Here is a 19,149-nt window from a genome sequence, read left to right on the forward strand (position 1 = left end):
CCAGTTCAGCTGGATTCTCAAGTGTCAAAAACTGCTAACACCATTCTCAGGCATCACATGATTTAAGCTTGCTTTAATCAAGACCAATTTACTTGATAGCAACTTTTGAACTACCTACACAAGTTTCTTCTGCATTGGTTATATAAGCTGAACTGAAACAATGTTAGCAAAACCAAGGATTTTTCAAGAGATCCTTAGTAAATCAAAGGCATGAGATCTGTTCCTTTAAATCTCCATTATTTCTAAGTATTAAAATGAAGAGAATATTTGGTAAATAGAAGAGCAAAAGTTTGCAGTATTTGGCTGCAAGCATTCTCTCCATTTAATATTCTGTTGCAGTTCATCATATTCTTTAAAAACAGTCTCACCTCATCTGAAGAATTCCCTTGTCCTGATGTTGCTGTAGCACCTGCTAAACCTTTTGAAATAAAAAAATTCAGAGATTCCTTTCATAAGTCTTATACTGAAAAGAGAATATTTTATGAGATTTAATGAACCAGTATGAAATGAAATACTGCATTAACTTTCTTAAAAGATACACAGCACTGGACTGAGAAGTTGGAGTAAGATTTCCAAGCACTACTAAGACCACAAAATTTGAGATTTAGAAATACGTTCCATTGCAGAACTTTAATGTACTGAGTTAATGGAAACACAGTCTTTCAGAGATAGCAAAACTATTTGACAGCCTTTGGAGATCAAAAAATCCACAGCACTATTGCAGTAACAGGTGGCTTAACTTAGTTGCAGTGACAAAATTCCACTACGAGCAATTACATCTTGCCTACTCAAATTCCACTAACCCTTAATGATACATAGTATTTTAGCAACCAAAAGCAAGTATGTTTAGCTCTGCTGACAGAATTAAAATGAGTCCTGTAATTTGGTGGTGGACCAAATACAAGAAGTAATTCTATAAATTTCACTGAGGTTGGATTTTAAAAAATAAAAGAAGGGTTTATCTAAAAAATAGAAATAATCAAGTCTTTACTTAAAATATTTTTCTACACAAACCTTGAACTGCTAATGCGCTAGTTCCAGCTCCTTGTTCCTGCATACCACATGCAAGTTTATCCTCAGGAAATGCCAGTCCGGAGCCTTTCAAAGCTATGAGGTACTTTTCATGACTTGTCTTTGCACATGCATTCTCTCCAACACCTTGAATACATATTTAAAACAGCATTAAAGTATAACAACAGCTACCTGGTTTGTGTACTTAATATTCTATACAAAAGGCTCTATGCAGTAACTCTTTCTCAAAATTTGTTTTACAGGATTAAGCAATCTAAAAATGGTCCACAACGCTTTAATAAGCTATACAATTATAGGAAGTACAAACTAAAAAAAGTTTTTCAGCTGAAGAACTGAAATCCAAAAGACTAGAAAGCTTTTTAATTTTTCCCCTCCAAATCAACCTGTGTTCTTCATTTCTACGTGATGCACTTCATTTCTATTTTACCAGCACTGCCATCATAACACTACAGCAAAATGGGAGTTGTCTTGAAACTTCAAAACAATGAAAATAAAAGAATCCGTAATTAAATTGATCAATAAAGAGGTTAAACTCAGAAAGCCTAAATTTTAAGGGACAGAAACCTAAATTTCCAAGGAAAAAAAAAGGAAATCCAATAATGATTTGTTTGCAATTTTTCCTTTTAAAAATCAAGTTCTGGTAGCTGCAATTAGCCAAGACTATCCCTAAAGATTTCATCACTTCAACTGTCTGCTGACTGAAAGTCACACTTCATACTTGGGAAATAAAATGTTCACAAAGAAATGGATTGGAAAAAAAAAAAAATCTCCCATAACGAAAAGATAAAACTTTAGAAGAGCAAATCATTGCAGGTGTTTAAGGAAGAAAAAAGAAAACAGGAAGAAGATGTCAGCATCCTTTCAGCTGTGCACCTTTCACAAAGTTAGAAGTGCAAGTTTTGCTCTAGAATGCCCTTTTTTGCTTTTCCTACCCAGAAACTGTACCTACTCAGAGAAGCATACTTCCCATTCCAAAAATCCAAATAAGGATGCCTTATTTTCCATCCTGTCCCACTTTTTTTATCTCAGGAAACCCATCACGCATAGGAAAAGAGAAGCCATTGAACTTTTCCCATTCAAATGTTATTAAACATGGATCTGAAAACTTTCAGGGGAGACAAAGAGAAAGGAAACAGGGTAAAGATGACTGTCCCTGCAGCAGCATTCCTAAGCATTTCTCCTTTCAAATAAAGATCACTGTCTTGGAGATTGCCTCTTCAACTAACTGGTGCCAAGGCAGAACTTAAAACTACACTAACTCCTATTTGTTCCACACCTATGCATAGGAAGTATGCACAAGACTCAACAACGAGGGCTTCGGATCACATGAAAACAAGATAGAGTTAATTTATACCAGTTTTTCATAAGTGTGACTGCCCAACACTTCTGGATTCATTGCGACTTGGTAGAGAATGGAACAAATAATTGTTTCAGAGGAGCTTTTTGTTTTCTTTTAAGAAAAAGAGAAAAAAAGATTTGAACAGAAGTGCAGAACAGACTATAGTGTTTTGCCATTCAGAAGGTCTCCTCCAGTAACCTGTGCGAGATCAGATTCTCAAATAAATTAGACAAGTTCCACTTCGAATAAGCTTAATACATCTTATTTCAGCACTAGGTTGCCAAGTTCACTTAACTTTAAAAAGAATGGATCTATTATAAAAATTCATATTGAAACGATGTATCTTTATAAAGTTATTTGGGACACATAAGAGCTCTGTTCCATGGGTTTTATCAAGGAATCTTCCTAGCAGCTCTTGAATCCCACTCCCCACTCCCAATCAACAACAAAAAAAATCCTTAAAAACATGTATTCTTCTGGGTTTTGAGAAGTCATATAAAAACACGCAGTACTCAACTGATAAACATAACTTTTGCTTCTTCAGAAGTCTTCATAATTTCAACATTTAATTATTAGAAATAACACAAACATACCAGAGCTAAGATCTTTGTAGAACTGTTGGCTAGTCAAAACCTGGGTAAGAACTGATCGCATTGCTCCTCCCATTTTGGTCAAGTCTTCTAGAAAGGAAACATGAGGCTCCAAAACCTGAAGGATTTTATGAAGGTCCTTCTCTGACGGCAGATCAAGAGCTGAAAAAAATCACATAACAAGAATTTCTGGTGTAAATGTAATGTAATTTGTTCAAGAGCTTCACAAGGCAGAAATTAATTTATAAATGCTCTAAAATTGACATGCACAAGTTTTAAATTAACCCTCATTTCATTTTCTGGAAGAGCTCAACACAGTATTAGGTAACTTTAAAACATATTTCATGTTAAGAAGCTCTTCAGCAGAGAACATAATCAAATATTCTACCCAGGCAGTAACTTGGTTAGGAAAAGATCCATGAGATTCATACTATATGCAAGAGATTCATACTATATGCATTCAACTACAGATAGCATGCCTATATTCATGTACAGTGTCTTCACAGATTGCAAAGCAAATGATAAGCATGGTAAGATATGTTAGAGACATACAAATTTTAAACATACCAGGCTCATTATATCCCTCTCTTAAGTGCTGAATAAGACTAAAGATGAACTGTGGAAGAACTAATTCTGACATCATCAACAAGTCTTTCGGGACACATGGAACATTTGAATTTGACTTAATCCGGTGTCTTTTACAAAACCTGCAAAAGAGACGAGAAAAATGTTAGCCAAGCACAGTTCAGCAGAGTTAACATATACTAAGAAAAAATTATCTTTTTCATTTTTCAGAGAATATATACTTTTACATTAAAGGTGGTGTGGTGATGGTATTCTGAAATTCCAATTACTATGTTCAAATCAATCTTGCTTCTGAGTCCAGCAAATTATAAAGTTGACATTTTTTTCCCTCCCAACATTAGAACTATCTAACATCACAATTTCTTTCCATACATGTTAGAAGCATCTTCCGTAGAACAATTAGAAAAATTTCTCTTCAGTAAGATGTACCTCCCAATTTCTAAACAATCCAATCGGAAATATCCAACTAAAACAGTTTTTCCCTCTGAGATAGTCAGAGCTGGGCTTGATTCTTCAAGTCCTTATTCAGAGAATTAAGTCTTCTAACACTAGTAAAAACAACTTCCAAAAGCATAAGAGTTTGCAGGATCAATATCTATTTCAAACATATAGCAACCAAGATTAACTTATAAAAGGATAATAGAAACACCCTACAAAAATTGTGTGAAGCACTTCACTTAAAAATAAAAGAAAACATTTATTCTTTGGTGAATTCATGTATGACAGTAGTTAAGGCTTGGCTAATACAAAATGACATGAGCTTGAGCCAAACCCCACTAGAGCAGATAGAATGATTTCCCACTGACTTAACATGAGCCTGATTCAAGAGCCACTGAATTCTTTCCTGCTCCCAAACTATTTTTAGAAAGGGCATTTATTAACATCAAAGGCTTATTTACCCATGTCAAAAAAGAAGCTAACAAGGAATAAAGTAAGAGTCACTATATTTTACTGGGAAGAGTCACTGTATTTTACCATTAACTATTAATTTTTCAACATAAAGATTCAGAACTGGATTCAATATCTCTGACAGATGGCTTTCTCTGCATATGAAAATTATTTGCTAAGTTTATTCATGCCATCACTGTATTTGCTATACCACATCTTCCAGAAGAAACCTGTTATTTTCTACAGTGTAAGCCTTTCTTCCTTGAGTATCATTAAAGTATCACCTTCAACAGAAGAAGGAAATAAAAGAAAAATACAGCTCACAAAGCAAGAATTTAGGACCAAAAAAACCTGTAAAGAGTATGCAAGTCCAGTGATTAAAACAGCACCTCCACCAGTCCACTGTTTTCAAAATATAGCCAGCATCTTCACAAGACTAACGACTAAGAGCTTCTCCTTTAATACACACAGGTGACACTTTATTAAGAAAAGGTAAAGAAGGCTGGTACTAGCTGGATGATTTGCAGTTTGTCTATACAGCCTATCCACCTCTGGGGGAAAAAGTGCCTGAGAGAAAAGAATTCCGTGAAGTCTGTCAACTTTCTGTTATTTAATGCACAAAAGGGAAGTTTAAAGAAAAAAAAAAAAAAGAGAGAGAGCATTTATTTTTGACTCATCTGCATACAGAAATTCAAACTGCCATAAATTGCAAATCTGGCTTTCCTGTGCTGCAATATAGTACCTCTTATTATCTTAAGGTATTTGGTTTCCCATTCACCACTGAGATGAAATATATTTCACCTCAAATTATAAGGCAAGATCAAAAGTAACAACAAGAAAGACTTAAAGATACACTAGGAATGAATTACTATAAAGTGTGTTTTAAAATATTTTACAAGTCCCTTCTGAATATTTTGCATTCAGCCAAAAGGTTTGCTTTCACTGATTATCTCCTCAAACTAAGGGAACTCTGTAACAAAAGAAAATCTATTAGCACATCTGTAAAGCAGTTTTGAATCTCAGCTTCTTCTAAGTACAAGGCTTCCACAGAAAATAAAAAGTTCAGGTCAGCCCCCAGCCTGCACTGGTGCATGGGGTTATTCCTCCCTAGGTGCAGGACCCTGCACTTGCCTTTGTTGAACTTCATGAGGTTCCTCTCTGCCCACCTCTCCAGCCTGTCCAGGTCTCTCTGAATGGCAGCACAGCCCTCTGGTGTATCAGCCGCTCCTCCCAGTTTTGTATCATCAGCAAACTTGCTGAGGGTGCACTCTCTCCCTTCATCCAGGTCATTGATGAAGAAGTTGAACAAGACTGGACCCAGTACTGACCCCTGGGGGACACCGCTAGCTACAGGCCTCCAACTAGACTCTGTACCACTGATCACAACTCTCTGAGCTCTGCCATTCAGCCAGTTCTCAGTCCACCTCACTGTCCACTCATCCAGCCCACACTTCCTGAGCTTGTCTATGAGGATGCTATGGGAGACAGTGTCAAAAGCCTTGCTGGAGTCAAGGTAGACAACATCCACTGCTCTCCCCTCATCTACCCAGGCAGTCATTCCATCATAGAAGGCTATCAGATTGGTTAGGCATTTTACATGAGCCACATTCTGTATTTTTTATTCCATGTTTATAGTTCAAAGGTGGTGGTATAAAAGTACTGTCCTAAATCAATACAAGATCCATAGCTTAACTAACAGCCAGAAATGTGCACAGGATCCAGAATAAGTCTTTACTGACTTGACTTGCTACTGGCCAAGCAGTTAGCCATCTTGAATTTCAAGGGCAAGAATTAATCTAAGCCAAAATGTTCCAAAAAGCCAATACTCAGAATGTTATTATTTAGCAAAGAGAATGAAGAAACCTTACTGAACTCAAGTTTATAATACTGACTTATGAGACTCTCTTTTATCCTAAATTCTAGAAAACCAATCCTACCACTGTATGTTACTGCATAACCCCGAAATACCGATCTCTGTTCTACGCAAACTTCTACTGCCTTTTCACAGTGCTACACAATTCTTCTACAAATATTGATCAAACTACTAGACAATGAATTGGAAGACCTTCAGAATTAAAAAAACAGCTGTTTTAACTGAAGAAGAGCCAGAACCCCAAGCTGTGACAAGGCAGAAAAGAGTTGAAACTACTTATTCTGGAAGAAAAAAAACACCTGTAATAAATTTCACCAATGTCTTATACAGCCACTGGACAAACAGCAGACAAGGCTATTCCATGATCAGTTCTTTGTATTTCTAAAAGAGCTTCCTCACCTTAGTTACACAAGTGTCCATCCAAACAAATACCCATTTCAAAATGCTCCAAAGACGATCAAAACAGGGTTTTAATATACCACAAAAGAGGGAATTTTCCAGATCTAGCCTGATAACATTCAGCCTGGGAACTCCAGCACTTAAAGCAGGCAAAAGTAAGAAGTGTCTAACAGGGCTTTAAGAAAGGCTGATATAAATCAGATATGATGAAATATATTCCTCCATTATAATCTACATCTAAAGAAACATGAAAAGAAAAAATATATACAGAATTTAAACTATGGAGCGGAAGACTGACTGGATAACTAACAGGTCACCTCCATCTCTAGTTCTATTACATACCTTTTCAATATTGCAAAAAGGCTTTTTCCAACAAGCCTGTTCTTTACATGAAGAGCTAATGTAGGAGTTCTGAAATACAGGTCTATGGACAAACTCATCACCTTTTTTCCTCATGCCCATCTCCAACTCAAACATATACTGAGGTTTATGTTTTCCATGCAGTTTCCTACCTTTGAAATTGCTTTTTTCACAAAAAGATACAGCTAATTTCAGCAAAAGGAGATAATAACAGTAACTTGCAAATAAATAAAAATAAGGGTTTCACAAGCAACCTTATCCACATGACTTCTAATATGACGTCTGAAATTTCTTATGTTGCATTGATATCTTAAATGTAAGATGTCTGTGAAAACTGACAGTTGCATAAGAGTAAGGAATACTATGCATTATCAACATAAGCACATTATCATTTTATGAGAAACCTTCACTTTAGACTTTCCAGATTCAATCCATACTGCCCTACTATTTCAGCCTTTAATAGTTCCACTGTGAATTTCCAAAATGTATTTAAAAATTGGCTTCAGGTAAAACATCCCCCTGGCTTGTCCCGCTAAGTATTGTGGTTTGAGACAACAGTTCCACAAATGCTGAAGCTGATCTAGGCCAGTCCTGCCACAATCCAGTCTTCTGCCCTCTTCTTTGTTCCAGCACTGGCACTCAACTCATCCTATGTTAAACCAGCTCAGGAAGCTAAGCTAGCAAAAAGCTAGTAACTCTTCAAAAAAATAGAGTGCAATTTCACATGGCCAACTTAAATCTGCTCACACTGTGGCTGACCTGTCTCCTTGGAAATTGCACTAAAATCCCTGAATCATCTTGTCATCGTCCCTTTCCCTGTTCATCTGATGGGGAGCAAAACATGCAGAACAAAGCCCCAGTGATGTCTATTTTCCTGCACCCAGTAGGTAAGGTAGATGCAGGGCTCACTATGAAGCCAACTTCTCCACTTCAGAAGATGAGTTTTTAAATGTCCCCAGTTATTACAGCAGCTGACGAGTGCCTTCCGCACTTCAGCAGCCAGGCCACACCTTTACAGCTTTTAAACAGTCATGCAGGCCTCCTTACACTACGTCCCACAACGTCTCAAGTTTCAGTTGCATTCCAGAAACTTGACATAGTTCACACATATACACACACAGAGGCTATTTTTACCCTCACTTTTCCCTCACTATTTTGCCCCCTCCTTCCCATGTTTAAAGAGTGCTTTGTTTTAAATTAGATTATCGAGCTGTCAAAAGAAGGCACCCTGGTTTTACCCATGTTGTACAGTACTTTGCACAACGAGCACCTGACTCTGATAGAAACTTTGGGGGACAAGAACGTAGGTAACAATCACTCTTCTAAAGGGAAAGGACTCAAATGGAAGCTACTGAACCTCAAATCCTAAGGAAAGAAAGTAAACATTTACCTGATTTTTCAATTCGTAATAAGTCATACTTAAACTGACTTTTTTTTATTTAAGATGTTGCATGCATTTAAATTTCATATCGTTTACTGCATGACTGACAATGTCATGTAATGTTTCATAAAGTAGTCAAACAAAATGAATAAAATTTGTAAATAAAAATTCAACACGTACTTTAAAAGGACTATGCATTTGTCCCCACCGCAAAACTAAAGAGCAAATAAAACGGTTCCATACACTGTTTCTACAAAATAGATTGCAAAATGCAAAATATTTTTGAGCGCTACAATTGTCTCTCAGAGTCCTTGTGAACTCACTTTTTATTCTTTATATTCTAGTAGAGTGTTTAAAGGGTTTTTCCTGCTTTTGCAGGTCACTTATTAAAACAACTCTCAATTCAGAGTAAAATACACCTTTCATATCAGGATTAGAAGCTTATCTTGAAGCAAAAGGACTTTGATACATTGTAACCTTGTAAATCCAACTAACCAACAACAAGCATGATGTTAACTCTGAAGAAATGCAGAGAAATAAACCAACTATTTCTCTGAAAATTATGGTTTAGGTTTTTTCCCTCCAATAATTAAATTTCAATAGTTACGTTTCTTCATTTCACCTGCAAAACAGACTTCCAATCAATATGTTACTGACTTCAAGGTCTGAGGCACGACTGCTCTTCTGATACTGCTCTTTAAGAAAGCTGTGAGTAATGGAGGAGATCAGGGACAAAAACCAAGTATTTGCATTTCTGTTATTAGGGACACCGACAAGAAGCAAAACCAACTGGAGAGATGTCCGTCTCGCCCTCCTGATCAGGAATGCTCCAAAGCGGAGACACGGCAGAGAAGGACAATGAAACGTGGGAGAAGAGCTGACAGCTTCCCAAAAAAGAAAACCCAAGCACACCTTTAAAGGGCATCTTTCCACACATTAAGCCTTCATGACAAAGCTATTCAGCCAGGTTAGGAGGCTAGAAATCAAAGATTAGGTTCCTAAAAGTCATTCTGATCTTTGCAGAAAAGGAGGAGGAGAGGCATGCAAGTCACCAGAAACTCTCTTAACAGTGTAGCAAAGCTCTCCAGCAGGACAAAAAGCAAGGAAACGCTGCAGAAGAGTGTTTCTATTATTCCCATTAGTTCTCAGATGGAAACCAATTAAACAGCTGGTAATGCAGATAAACTTGCAATGAGTTTCATTAGTATATAAGTAGGCACAACCAGTCAGAAACAGTAATTTAGCAGTTTTAATGATCAGATACCAAAGTGCTGCCCAGCATTACACAACTAGATTGCACATATCCAAAAAGACCAAAGAAAAACAAGGATTCAGAGTTAAATTTCTAATAAAGGAAAGGGATAGCAGCTAGTTTTCCATCAATGGCTCAGAAAGTGAAAAAAAAAAAAGCTCAAATAAATCGTATCTTATTTTATACTGGATAATTTAAAACCGTAAAGGGTAGTATGTCTAAAATTGTTGGCTGCTAGGAGAATAAAGAAATCACAGTCTTTGTGATAACCTGAAATAAATCCCTTGCCACTGAAAAATAGAATCATAAAACTTATTCTTTTTTTTTTCTTGGGGGGGGGGGGGTGGGGGAGATGGAAGGGACTAAAAAAAAAAGCTTTCAAAAAAAAGTGTGATCGTGATTTTTTTTTTTTTGAAGTGAAAATATTAGTACACATTCATCAGAGGTTTCATTTGATACTGCTATAAACTGCACAATAGTGCATATACACAGCATATATCATTACAAAACAACTTGCCCATCCCCTTTTAATCACCATTTCAACAATTACAAGGCCCATAAAACCTAGCAAATTGAAAAATATTTTTACAAAGAAGTTGTTTAAAACATATAAAACCACAATTAAAGACAGAAACTGCTTTCAAAATGCATGAAATTTCTCTACAAGTTATTCAGTTTGAAACAGCCAGCTAGTATAGCTCCCATCATTTATGAAGTCTGTTTATGTAGCCATATAGAATAAGATTTTCATTTTTCCATAAAGCACATACAATAGGAAGACTTTTCCACAAAACATTTCAAAAATAAGTGAAGAATTCTTTTCAATTCCTCTTCAGCAAGGGTAGTAGTGCAATGTTTCTGGATGGTGCTACAGCAACAATAGCTAGAAACAGAGGTATGTACTCCCTCAGGGTTTCATGCAGCAAAAAAACCACACCTATCACTGAGAAAATGCTTCAAACACTTCTCCAATTATTTTATAGATATCTTAGAGTGATGACATGCATGCAATTAATTATCATTTGAAACCTCACATTTATCTTTTGCAAACTCTGAGCAAAATGCAACGTACAACTTCATTCTTATTGGACAAGCCACGTCAGAGGTTGAATTTAAGCTGAATAAAAATTCACAGTTCTTAATCAAACATTGAACACGTATGAGGCATTGGGGAGGTCAGTCAGTATCTCAGGACAGGAAGAAAGCAGAAAATATGAGACAGAACTATCAGTCAAAGAAGCTGGAGCTGGTCAGTGTAACAAATCTGAATTTCTGGGCTGAGAAGAAAAGGTAAAACCTTAGAGATACTCAGAGAATGAGCAGGAAAAGACTTTGCATAAAGTTGTAGCTGAGCCTATGTCTGAATGTCTCCTTTATCATTTAACATTCAAGTCACAGGCTCCACAGAAGTAGTTGAATTAGAGCATTTTGATAGAAAGTCAAGTAACTCAAAACACTAAAACTACTTTCTGCTGCAAAATATTCTCTTTCTAAAAAGGGTGGATGCTCTGGGATACAATTACAGCCCTGCAACTGCATTTAAGTACAGCTTGCATCTACCTAGTTTGATCCAAAAGCCTCAATTTACACACTATTTTAAATATATTTATATAATAACAGAAACACAGCTAGCAAACTTACAAGTCCAATGTTTGAAAAGCTACACCACAGAGAACATCACAGTGATTGCAAAGCAAAGCTCTGGCAAGTTAAAAGAGTATCAGTTACTTTGTTAATGGCAACATTAACATTATTGGCATAATCTTAATTCATCCATTTGCATGTATGAATGCTGTCTCTAACCATACTTTCAACAGGAACTGTGGCTTTTTCAGTTGATAAATGAACCATACTCGTTAAATGAGCAGTTAATCCAGGATTTCATTGTGATACAAGAAGGCAACAAAGAGAATAATCTTCAAGTTCAACTCTTAAAAACAAATTTCATGAGTTTGCTTTAAAAAAAAGCCCATGAGAAAATTAGCAGTGTTCAAAATTCTTTTAAGACATGCTCTTGAGACTACAGATATCTATATTTTTTTCAACTATGGAACTGAGGATAGAGATTAAGATGCAATACATATTCTAGTTCTGGATGCTAAACTTTGTAATTTTTAGAACCTCAGAGCAGTTAGAGTTCATTCCCAGAGTTTCAGAGTTCCTCGCTTTCTGTAGCACTCTCAAAGCAAAAGTCCTAGCTGCTTTCAAAAGCAGATCTGAGAGATGAGCAGATCAGCAAATAAACCACATTGTCCCAATCCCTCATCAGATCCACCCATGCCTGGTCTGCACTTCCTTCACAAACCATGAGTTCAGATGCAGTCTCCTTGCCCAGTCATTTTCAGAATCCCATCAACTACCTACCTTAAAGCATAAGGGCACTACATCTTTTATTTATAAAAACAAAAGCAAGAGTTTCCGGAATAGATTTAAAAAATATTTTTCTGGCTAAGGAAACACCTGAAGTATCCCAAGAAAATTTAAGCAAGTCAAACATCTGGCATGTAACACTTCCACCTGAACACTTAAAGTCTGACAAAGTTCTAACCGACTGGGTAGAGCTAGACAAATGTAAAAACAACCTTTATTTTTGAGGATTTTAATAAGCTGATTGGATTTTAATAAGAACTGTCAGCTTGAACTGAAGATTCCGTTTTGGTCAGGCCTCCACCAAACTGAGCACATAATAAATATATTATAATTTGCAGTAGTCTTGGAAAGTAAGTGTCCATGAGTTTCACACCAGAGATATTAAATGCTGTATGAAAATCAACACCAGTTAGCTCAAATCTAAACAAGACTGTTTTCATAGACTTCCAGAACACTAGTGCTTCTTACAACTGAATATATATCAAGGTATATTACAAAGAATATATACAAATCATACAAGAAATAAGTCAATTTCAGAAAAAGGTAAGGTATACAACAGTAATATCTTGTGAGATCAATCTTTAGATTACTGTTCTGTTCTTCAAACGAGACTGTCCCTATCAGCAAAAGCTTTGGGAATGGAACTACCGTTTAGTCTAAGTCTGTACAATGGCTAACACAGAAAGAGTTCAAGCTTATGAACATTTAAAGTTAAGTATATTGATACATTTGAGTCCGAAAAGGTGACAGCCACTTCAGACCCTTATCGACGCCTTTGAAACAACTGCATGTTACTACTGAGGCATGTATAATGTACACGGCTGCTAGTCAAGCCACAGCTATAAAAGCAATAATCCAAAATTATCACTTGGCTGTCAACCACTTGGAAAACATTGCAGCAACTAATTTAGAGGCTGATGTAGTCCCAGTTAGAGCCATTCTTAAGGAAAATCAAAACTGGCAGGTTTGTGAGCCTGTTGTATGTCAAGATGGACTTAATCACCATAGCAGTCTGAAAGTTTTCCCACTTTCCAAGGAAGCTCTGCAAAAACTACTGAATGTTACTGTAGAATCCTAAGCAGCAAGACCCAATACCGACCTTTACATCTGGGGGTGGTGGGAAGGGAAGGCAGAAGGAACCAGTTATTTACTGCATGGTAACTGTTTTTCTTTGAAATGCTGCCGTCAGTGTGAATCCCAACATGAATTCCTGTACCTTATATGTGGTGGATTAGGCAGTGGAGTTTATTTGTTTTGAACAGTAGCATCCACCACAGAAGGACACAACCACAGGTTTCTTCAGACTCCCAGGCCAGGGTAATGGGCAGTACAGCTCAGACTTCTCCTCAGTCCCTTCACCCAGAAGTCTTTGGTAGCCTGAAGGACTTTAAAAGCAGAGAAGCTCTACAGAGTTGATATAGATCCTAAAGAATGCCATTTGCACCAAGCCAACAATCCTGAACGCAAGGACCTTTTTATGAAGCTTCACAAAGCTCAGAGGCTAAGTTTCTTGTCAGTGCATAGGGTCCCGGCCTGTTCCTGAAGCATCCATGATCAGCAGTTTCTTGGAGAAAGGTCCAAAAGAGCACTTTTTTGCCCTGTGAGGCTGTATCATCAAACCTAGCCTGTAGATCCTGGAGAACTGAAACCTTGTCTACTGTTAAAGAAGAATAGAAGGGACAGAGTCACATTGGAAAGGACAACCTTGAAGCAGCATCATGTAATGTACATTAAATGGCTGATTGACTGGTGATTTCAAGTTCATAAAACAACCACATAATCTAGTTAATACCAGTAAAAGAGTGATTTTCTGTAGGTCCCAGTACTCAGCCTCAGACAGATCTGCCATCTCTGACCTCAAGTGGATCACAGCTGCTACAACATAGGATGAGATAAGAGATCCTGCCTGTTGAACAGCATCGAACTATATCCTAAGGTCACTATTACAACAGCTTTCTCAACAGCAAGTCAGAAAGCTTGCTTTTTTAACTGTCTGCCTGTTTTTGAAAGTTTTCTCAAGTCTAGAATAGGAAAAAGGTCCTTTACTCTTATTCAGGAAAAGAAGGTAACAGAAATAGCAAATATTTTTCTATAGCTTGCAAATAACACAGCAAGACCATTTATTTTGAAATGAGCTTCTGTTAGGAAGTGTCTCTAAAGAGGGATAAAATAAGGAATTGAAGTCAGAAGAAGAACATGGGGACAAAGTAGCAATAGTCATCAATACTAGCTACCTACTGTCCAAGGCTATAAAATTTACAGACAGCTAACTATTCAGTAACACCTCCTAGGTGCAAACCATTTTAATGCACTGAAAACGCAAGGGTAATTCTAGGTAAACTAAACGAAGAGAAAGTTAGCAGGCTAGAAACTGAAGAATATACTTCTCACACTCTTTAGTATGAAAAAGAAGCAAAGAGAATTCTATGGTGACTCAAGCCTTTTCCTATGGGATCACGGTAGACCCAACAGATACATAAACCCCAAAAGAGACGTAACAAAAAAGAGATAGAAGTCTGATCTAATGTGCAGATCAGATGGGATCTCCACAAAACCCACGCTGTTGTATATCCTAACACTGCAGAGCTGAATGGAAAAACAAGTATGAATCATTAGCGACAGGACTGCAGAAAACCTGGAGCTAGGTACCTGAAGGTGCTTTTGAACATATGGCCTACAATATCAATCTACAATAGTCACCTTTCTTATGACCACAGTTTTTTTGGCTTCACACATGCTTACTGATAAAGAAATGGTCCCCTGTTGCAAGTAGAAATAGATAATTTCTTAGAACCTTTTATATAAGTCATAAGAGAAGGCAATGCTCTATGTCAATGGTTGCCATAACTACCATCAAATACACAGCGAACATCAGTGCAAAAGCCTGTTTAATGAAATTCTTAACCTGGCTTTTTGCCTTTCAGGATATGTAACTCTTGATGGAGATATTATTCTCTTTGTACTGTAATGCAACACTAAAACATCTGCTTCCCACATGATTAATTTAACAAATATAAGTCAACACACGGCGAGGCATACTCAGAAACAGGACACAGGGGAATGAAACAGCCAAAGCGTAGAGGCTCTATGGTACATGAGGTTATTGTCTACAGACTTAAAGGGGAACCAGAACAAGACTGCCACAGAAACAAGACCGGACTCATCAGTAGCAGATCACTAACTAGTTATTCGCTTATTATAACCACGACATATTACTTACTTCAAGGTGATTTTATAAATTACAGAGTTTCATTAAGAGATCCAATCAAAAATTATTGAGGTCTCAATTTCCCCTGTTCAACTGCATTTTTTTCCAAAAGCTGAGCTCACCTGCTGAACTATGAACATATGTCTACTATAAATGCTTTAGAACTGAAGATTTTGTCTTCTTCAAAACATTGTTAATTACCTGTGATGGAGCTGCAAAATTTGATTTGCCCAGGGTTAGACACCATATGGGAGAAGACTACAAACTATTTTCACCTGGAGACTTACCACTGGCTCTTAAAGTCTAAGAAATCTTGCCATAAGTAGTAGCTTTTAATCCATTCTCAAGCATCTACATGTTTAAAATATACAAATTTAGGTATTTTCTAAATGAAAATTACATTCTAGTAAGTCAGACCAACCCACCTACTGCTTATTAACATAAGCATCAAAAACATTGCAACTTGCATGGGAACCAAAAGAGGTGTGACAATCCAGTGTTTTCTACAGCAACTGAGAATTATGCAAGGTACCTAAAACAAACCAGCATTTATCTATTATGCTATACGCTGGCTTCCTTATATAAAGGCATTAGACACAAAAAAAAAAAGCAGATTATAGTTTTAACTATTACTGAAAGATTAACACTCCCTCTTATACCAAACCATATTTAGGTTTACATTAGGCATGCTAAAGAAAATGAAACGATATTTTTACATGGTGACCTGGACAGATTTCCTTTACAGTAGATGAGTTAGCTAAGACTTCATTAGAACTATTTTTCAAGGTGCAACAAATGAAAAAAAATTCAGAACAGGGAGATCACATAACAGGAACCAAGAGAAACAAACTGTTGTTACTATAATCTTCACATACAGTATCTATTCAAAATTCTATCTGAGGAGGCAGATGGTAGATAAAAGTTCATAAGTAGGTTCCACATTTGATTCCCCTGCTATTTATAGAAGCCTAGGCTGTAGTAGCCAAGGTTATATCAGGCTAGACACACTGCTATTTCCTGAATCTACATAAAGATCTCCTAACTTTAACGTGTTAAGTATTACCTTTGTAACTATGTAATTGATTTGTGTACACAAAGTTAAATCAGCTTATCTAAACATACTGCATTGAAGTAATTCAAGTCAACAGGAAAACTGTGTGTTATGTTTTTACATCGGTTTAAACTTGATCTACTTTGTCTTAAATGACAAACAAAGATTCTAGTTCACTTAATTGCACTGGTTTAACATCAATTCTTTATTTAAGCAGGAGCAACCTTATGCAGAGAGGAGGCTTCCAATATTACTGTCATGTGTCGTCTTCCTGTATTTCCAGGAAAACTAGAGAAATCAACTGTTTACCTCAAGAGTGTTGCTGAACTGATACTATGCAATTCTTTATCCAGAATGTTTAAACCTTCTGAAGGGACCTACCTCACACCCAAAGACAATTCACTCTTCCTTTATACTATTAAAACTAATAATGAAATTAAATATAACAGAGAAATGAGGGAGACTATTCTTACTCCCTCAGAGTTTCCATCTGTTTACATTGTGGATTTAACAGCAACTTAATTTCTTATTAAACCAGCTTCCTTCCAAAAAAAAAAAAAAAAAAGTTTTGAATAGGAAATGAAAACTGTGAAAGCTATAAATTCTGGGATGAGAGCAGTATCAGAAATCATTTTAAGAAATATTTATTTAAAGTAGTTTGATCTGTACGTACTCTATTAAAATCCTACCACTAAGAGGAGCCCTAAACCTATCCCACACAGAGCACTGGAAGAAGTGTCATTAAGAATTTTTTCTTACTTCTCAAGATCAAGGGGAACTGTTACTTCAGTAATACTGAGGAAAGCAGAAACACCAAATGTTGAACAGGGCCTGACAAAGACGGAATTGCTCACGTCTTCAGGAGCAGAATACCTAAAAATCACTAAAGACCAATGACAGGGAAGGAAAGAAAAAATTTCTTCCATGGAGGGTGTCTACAAACAAGAAAAGATTCCACCAAGAAGGAAGAAAGAAATGGTAGGCAGGTAGTAAGAGAAACAAGGGGGGAGGGGGAATTATAGAAAGAAACAATGAAGCCATGTCAAGGTTTAGAGCAAAACAGAGATTACAGACCCAAAGAATCAGTCAAGAAGACAATTTTTAAATAGCAACAGGCCATAGCAGAATTAGTAAAATCCCTAAGTAGAAATGCAAAAACAGATGAAATCTAAGATGTAGAGTGCATAAAGCAGAATTAAACACTAGAAGCGTTAAAAATATGAAAAGCACCAAGAAGAATGTTTTAACATTTCCATATGTTCCTAAAATATTCTGCTAGCTGCCCCAGCTAAGTATTTGCAGGGAAAAGATGAGATGACTCTTGTGAGATACACACCACCACCTTACCAAGCCGAAGGGAATGAGGACAGAGAACATTCTGGAAAGGAAGTCAGAAGAGAAGCTTGACTCCAGCACCAAACCACCACCTGGAGAAGTCCTTAGCTCTCTGTTGAATGAACAGGAGCACGGTGAACTCCACCTAGTTGTGCAATTCCAAGTTTACTGGCTAGGTATCAGCTCTACCCAACAATGAGTTGACAGATCCTTGCTTTTACCATGGCATACAAAGGGAACAATGAAGTACCACCTTCCTCTTCCTCTAACCACGTATTTCAGACTTGTCTCCAGTAGGCCTGCACACTTACAGAGTATGAAGGCCCCCTGACTTTCCTGAAACCCGGCCTTGTGTCATCTATCCAAGAGTCATGGAACTCCTTGATTTAAAGCTGCGAACAGCAAGCAGGAGGCGCGATGAACTGTAGAGGGGGGGGAATGGACAAAAATGGCTCCCTCTTACGCAGTCTGTTCATTTCAGCAGGTTTGCTCAGGTGAAGTACAAAGCTATTTTGACACGCTTCTTGGTTAGCCGTGCGGGGCCAGCACAGCCAGCTGGGAGCTGTACTGCCTCCCATGCGCGCCCCGTTACCGACTTCCTCGAGCGCGGCACTCCGAGCAAGACGCGCCAGGGCAACGAGATTTGCATAAGCGTCCTAGAAAAAGCACATGCAGCGTCAAGAAGGAGGAAGCCACCCCGCAGGACCCCCGGGCCCGGCGGCTCCAAAGGCGCGGCTGACCCCGGCTCGGGCCAAGGTGAAGGGCGGTGCTCGCGCGCCGCCCCGCCGCGGCGGAAGCAGGTGCCGCCGGCTCCCTCTCCCTTCCCCGCGGCTCGCCGGAAGGCGGCGGGCGGCCGCGGCCGCTTCCCCCGGGGGCGGCAGGTGCCCGCCCCACACAGGCCGCCCGGCGCGGCGCGGCGCTCACCCGGCCTCCCGCATGACGTTGCTGTCGCCGCAGTCGCAGGCGCCCCCCGCCTGGCTCCGGAACATGTTGTAGTCGTGCCCGGCGTGCTCGCCCTGGTGGAAGCACTCGGCGCACAGGCTCATGCAGGGCGAAATGCCGCACGTCCGGCACCGGTAGGCCACGAAGTTGGCCGTCCACACCAGGCCGCACAGCGTGGCCGGGTCGTAGGCCCGCACGGCTTGCACGAAGCTGTCCCACGGCTCGCCGCCCGACAGCAGGCAGCGGCACCACTCCAGCGCCTCGGCCGCCGCCTCGCCGCCGCCGCCCGGGCCCGCCGCCGGGGCCAGCACCCGCTCCAGCAGCGCCCGCAGCTCGCCCGCCGCCGCCGCGCCGCTCTCGCCGCCCAGCGCCGCCTTCAGCCGCGCCGCCGTCGCCCGCTTATCCCGGCCGCTGGCGCCGGCCCCCGCCATGATGGGAAACTGAGGAGCCGCTACGGCTGCGCCGGGCTCCCGGCTCTGGGCTCCCCTCGCCGCCCTGCCTCCTTCCCCGCCCCGCGGCGCCTCCCTCTCGCGATAGCCGGGGA

At 38.9% G+C, this 19,149-nt stretch overlaps 1 protein-coding gene across 1 annotated transcript in view; it reads right to left on the reverse strand.

Annotated features, from left to right (window-relative positions):
* UBR3 (ubiquitin protein ligase E3 component n-recognin 3) overlaps positions 1-19,036 on the reverse strand; it is a 123,787-nt gene extending 104,751 nt beyond the window's left edge. Inside the window, exons 1-5 of the mRNA XM_067299089.1 lie at positions 18,588-19,036; positions 3,529-3,668; positions 2,965-3,123; positions 1,015-1,158; positions 369-418 (exon numbers count right to left, since the gene is read on the reverse strand). Of these exons, the coding sequence (XP_067155190.1) occupies positions 369-418; positions 1,015-1,158; positions 2,965-3,123; positions 3,529-3,668; positions 18,588-19,036 (942 nt within the window). The remainder of the gene's footprint in view (positions 1-368; positions 419-1,014; positions 1,159-2,964; positions 3,124-3,528; positions 3,669-18,587) is intronic.
* Positions 19,037-19,149: the final 113 nt, after the last annotated feature.

This window comes from Apteryx mantelli, chromosome 6 (assembly GCF_036417845.1).
Source record: "Apteryx mantelli isolate bAptMan1 chromosome 6, bAptMan1.hap1, whole genome shotgun sequence".
Taxonomy (NCBI): Eukaryota; Metazoa; Chordata; class Aves; order Apterygiformes; family Apterygidae; genus Apteryx; species Apteryx mantelli.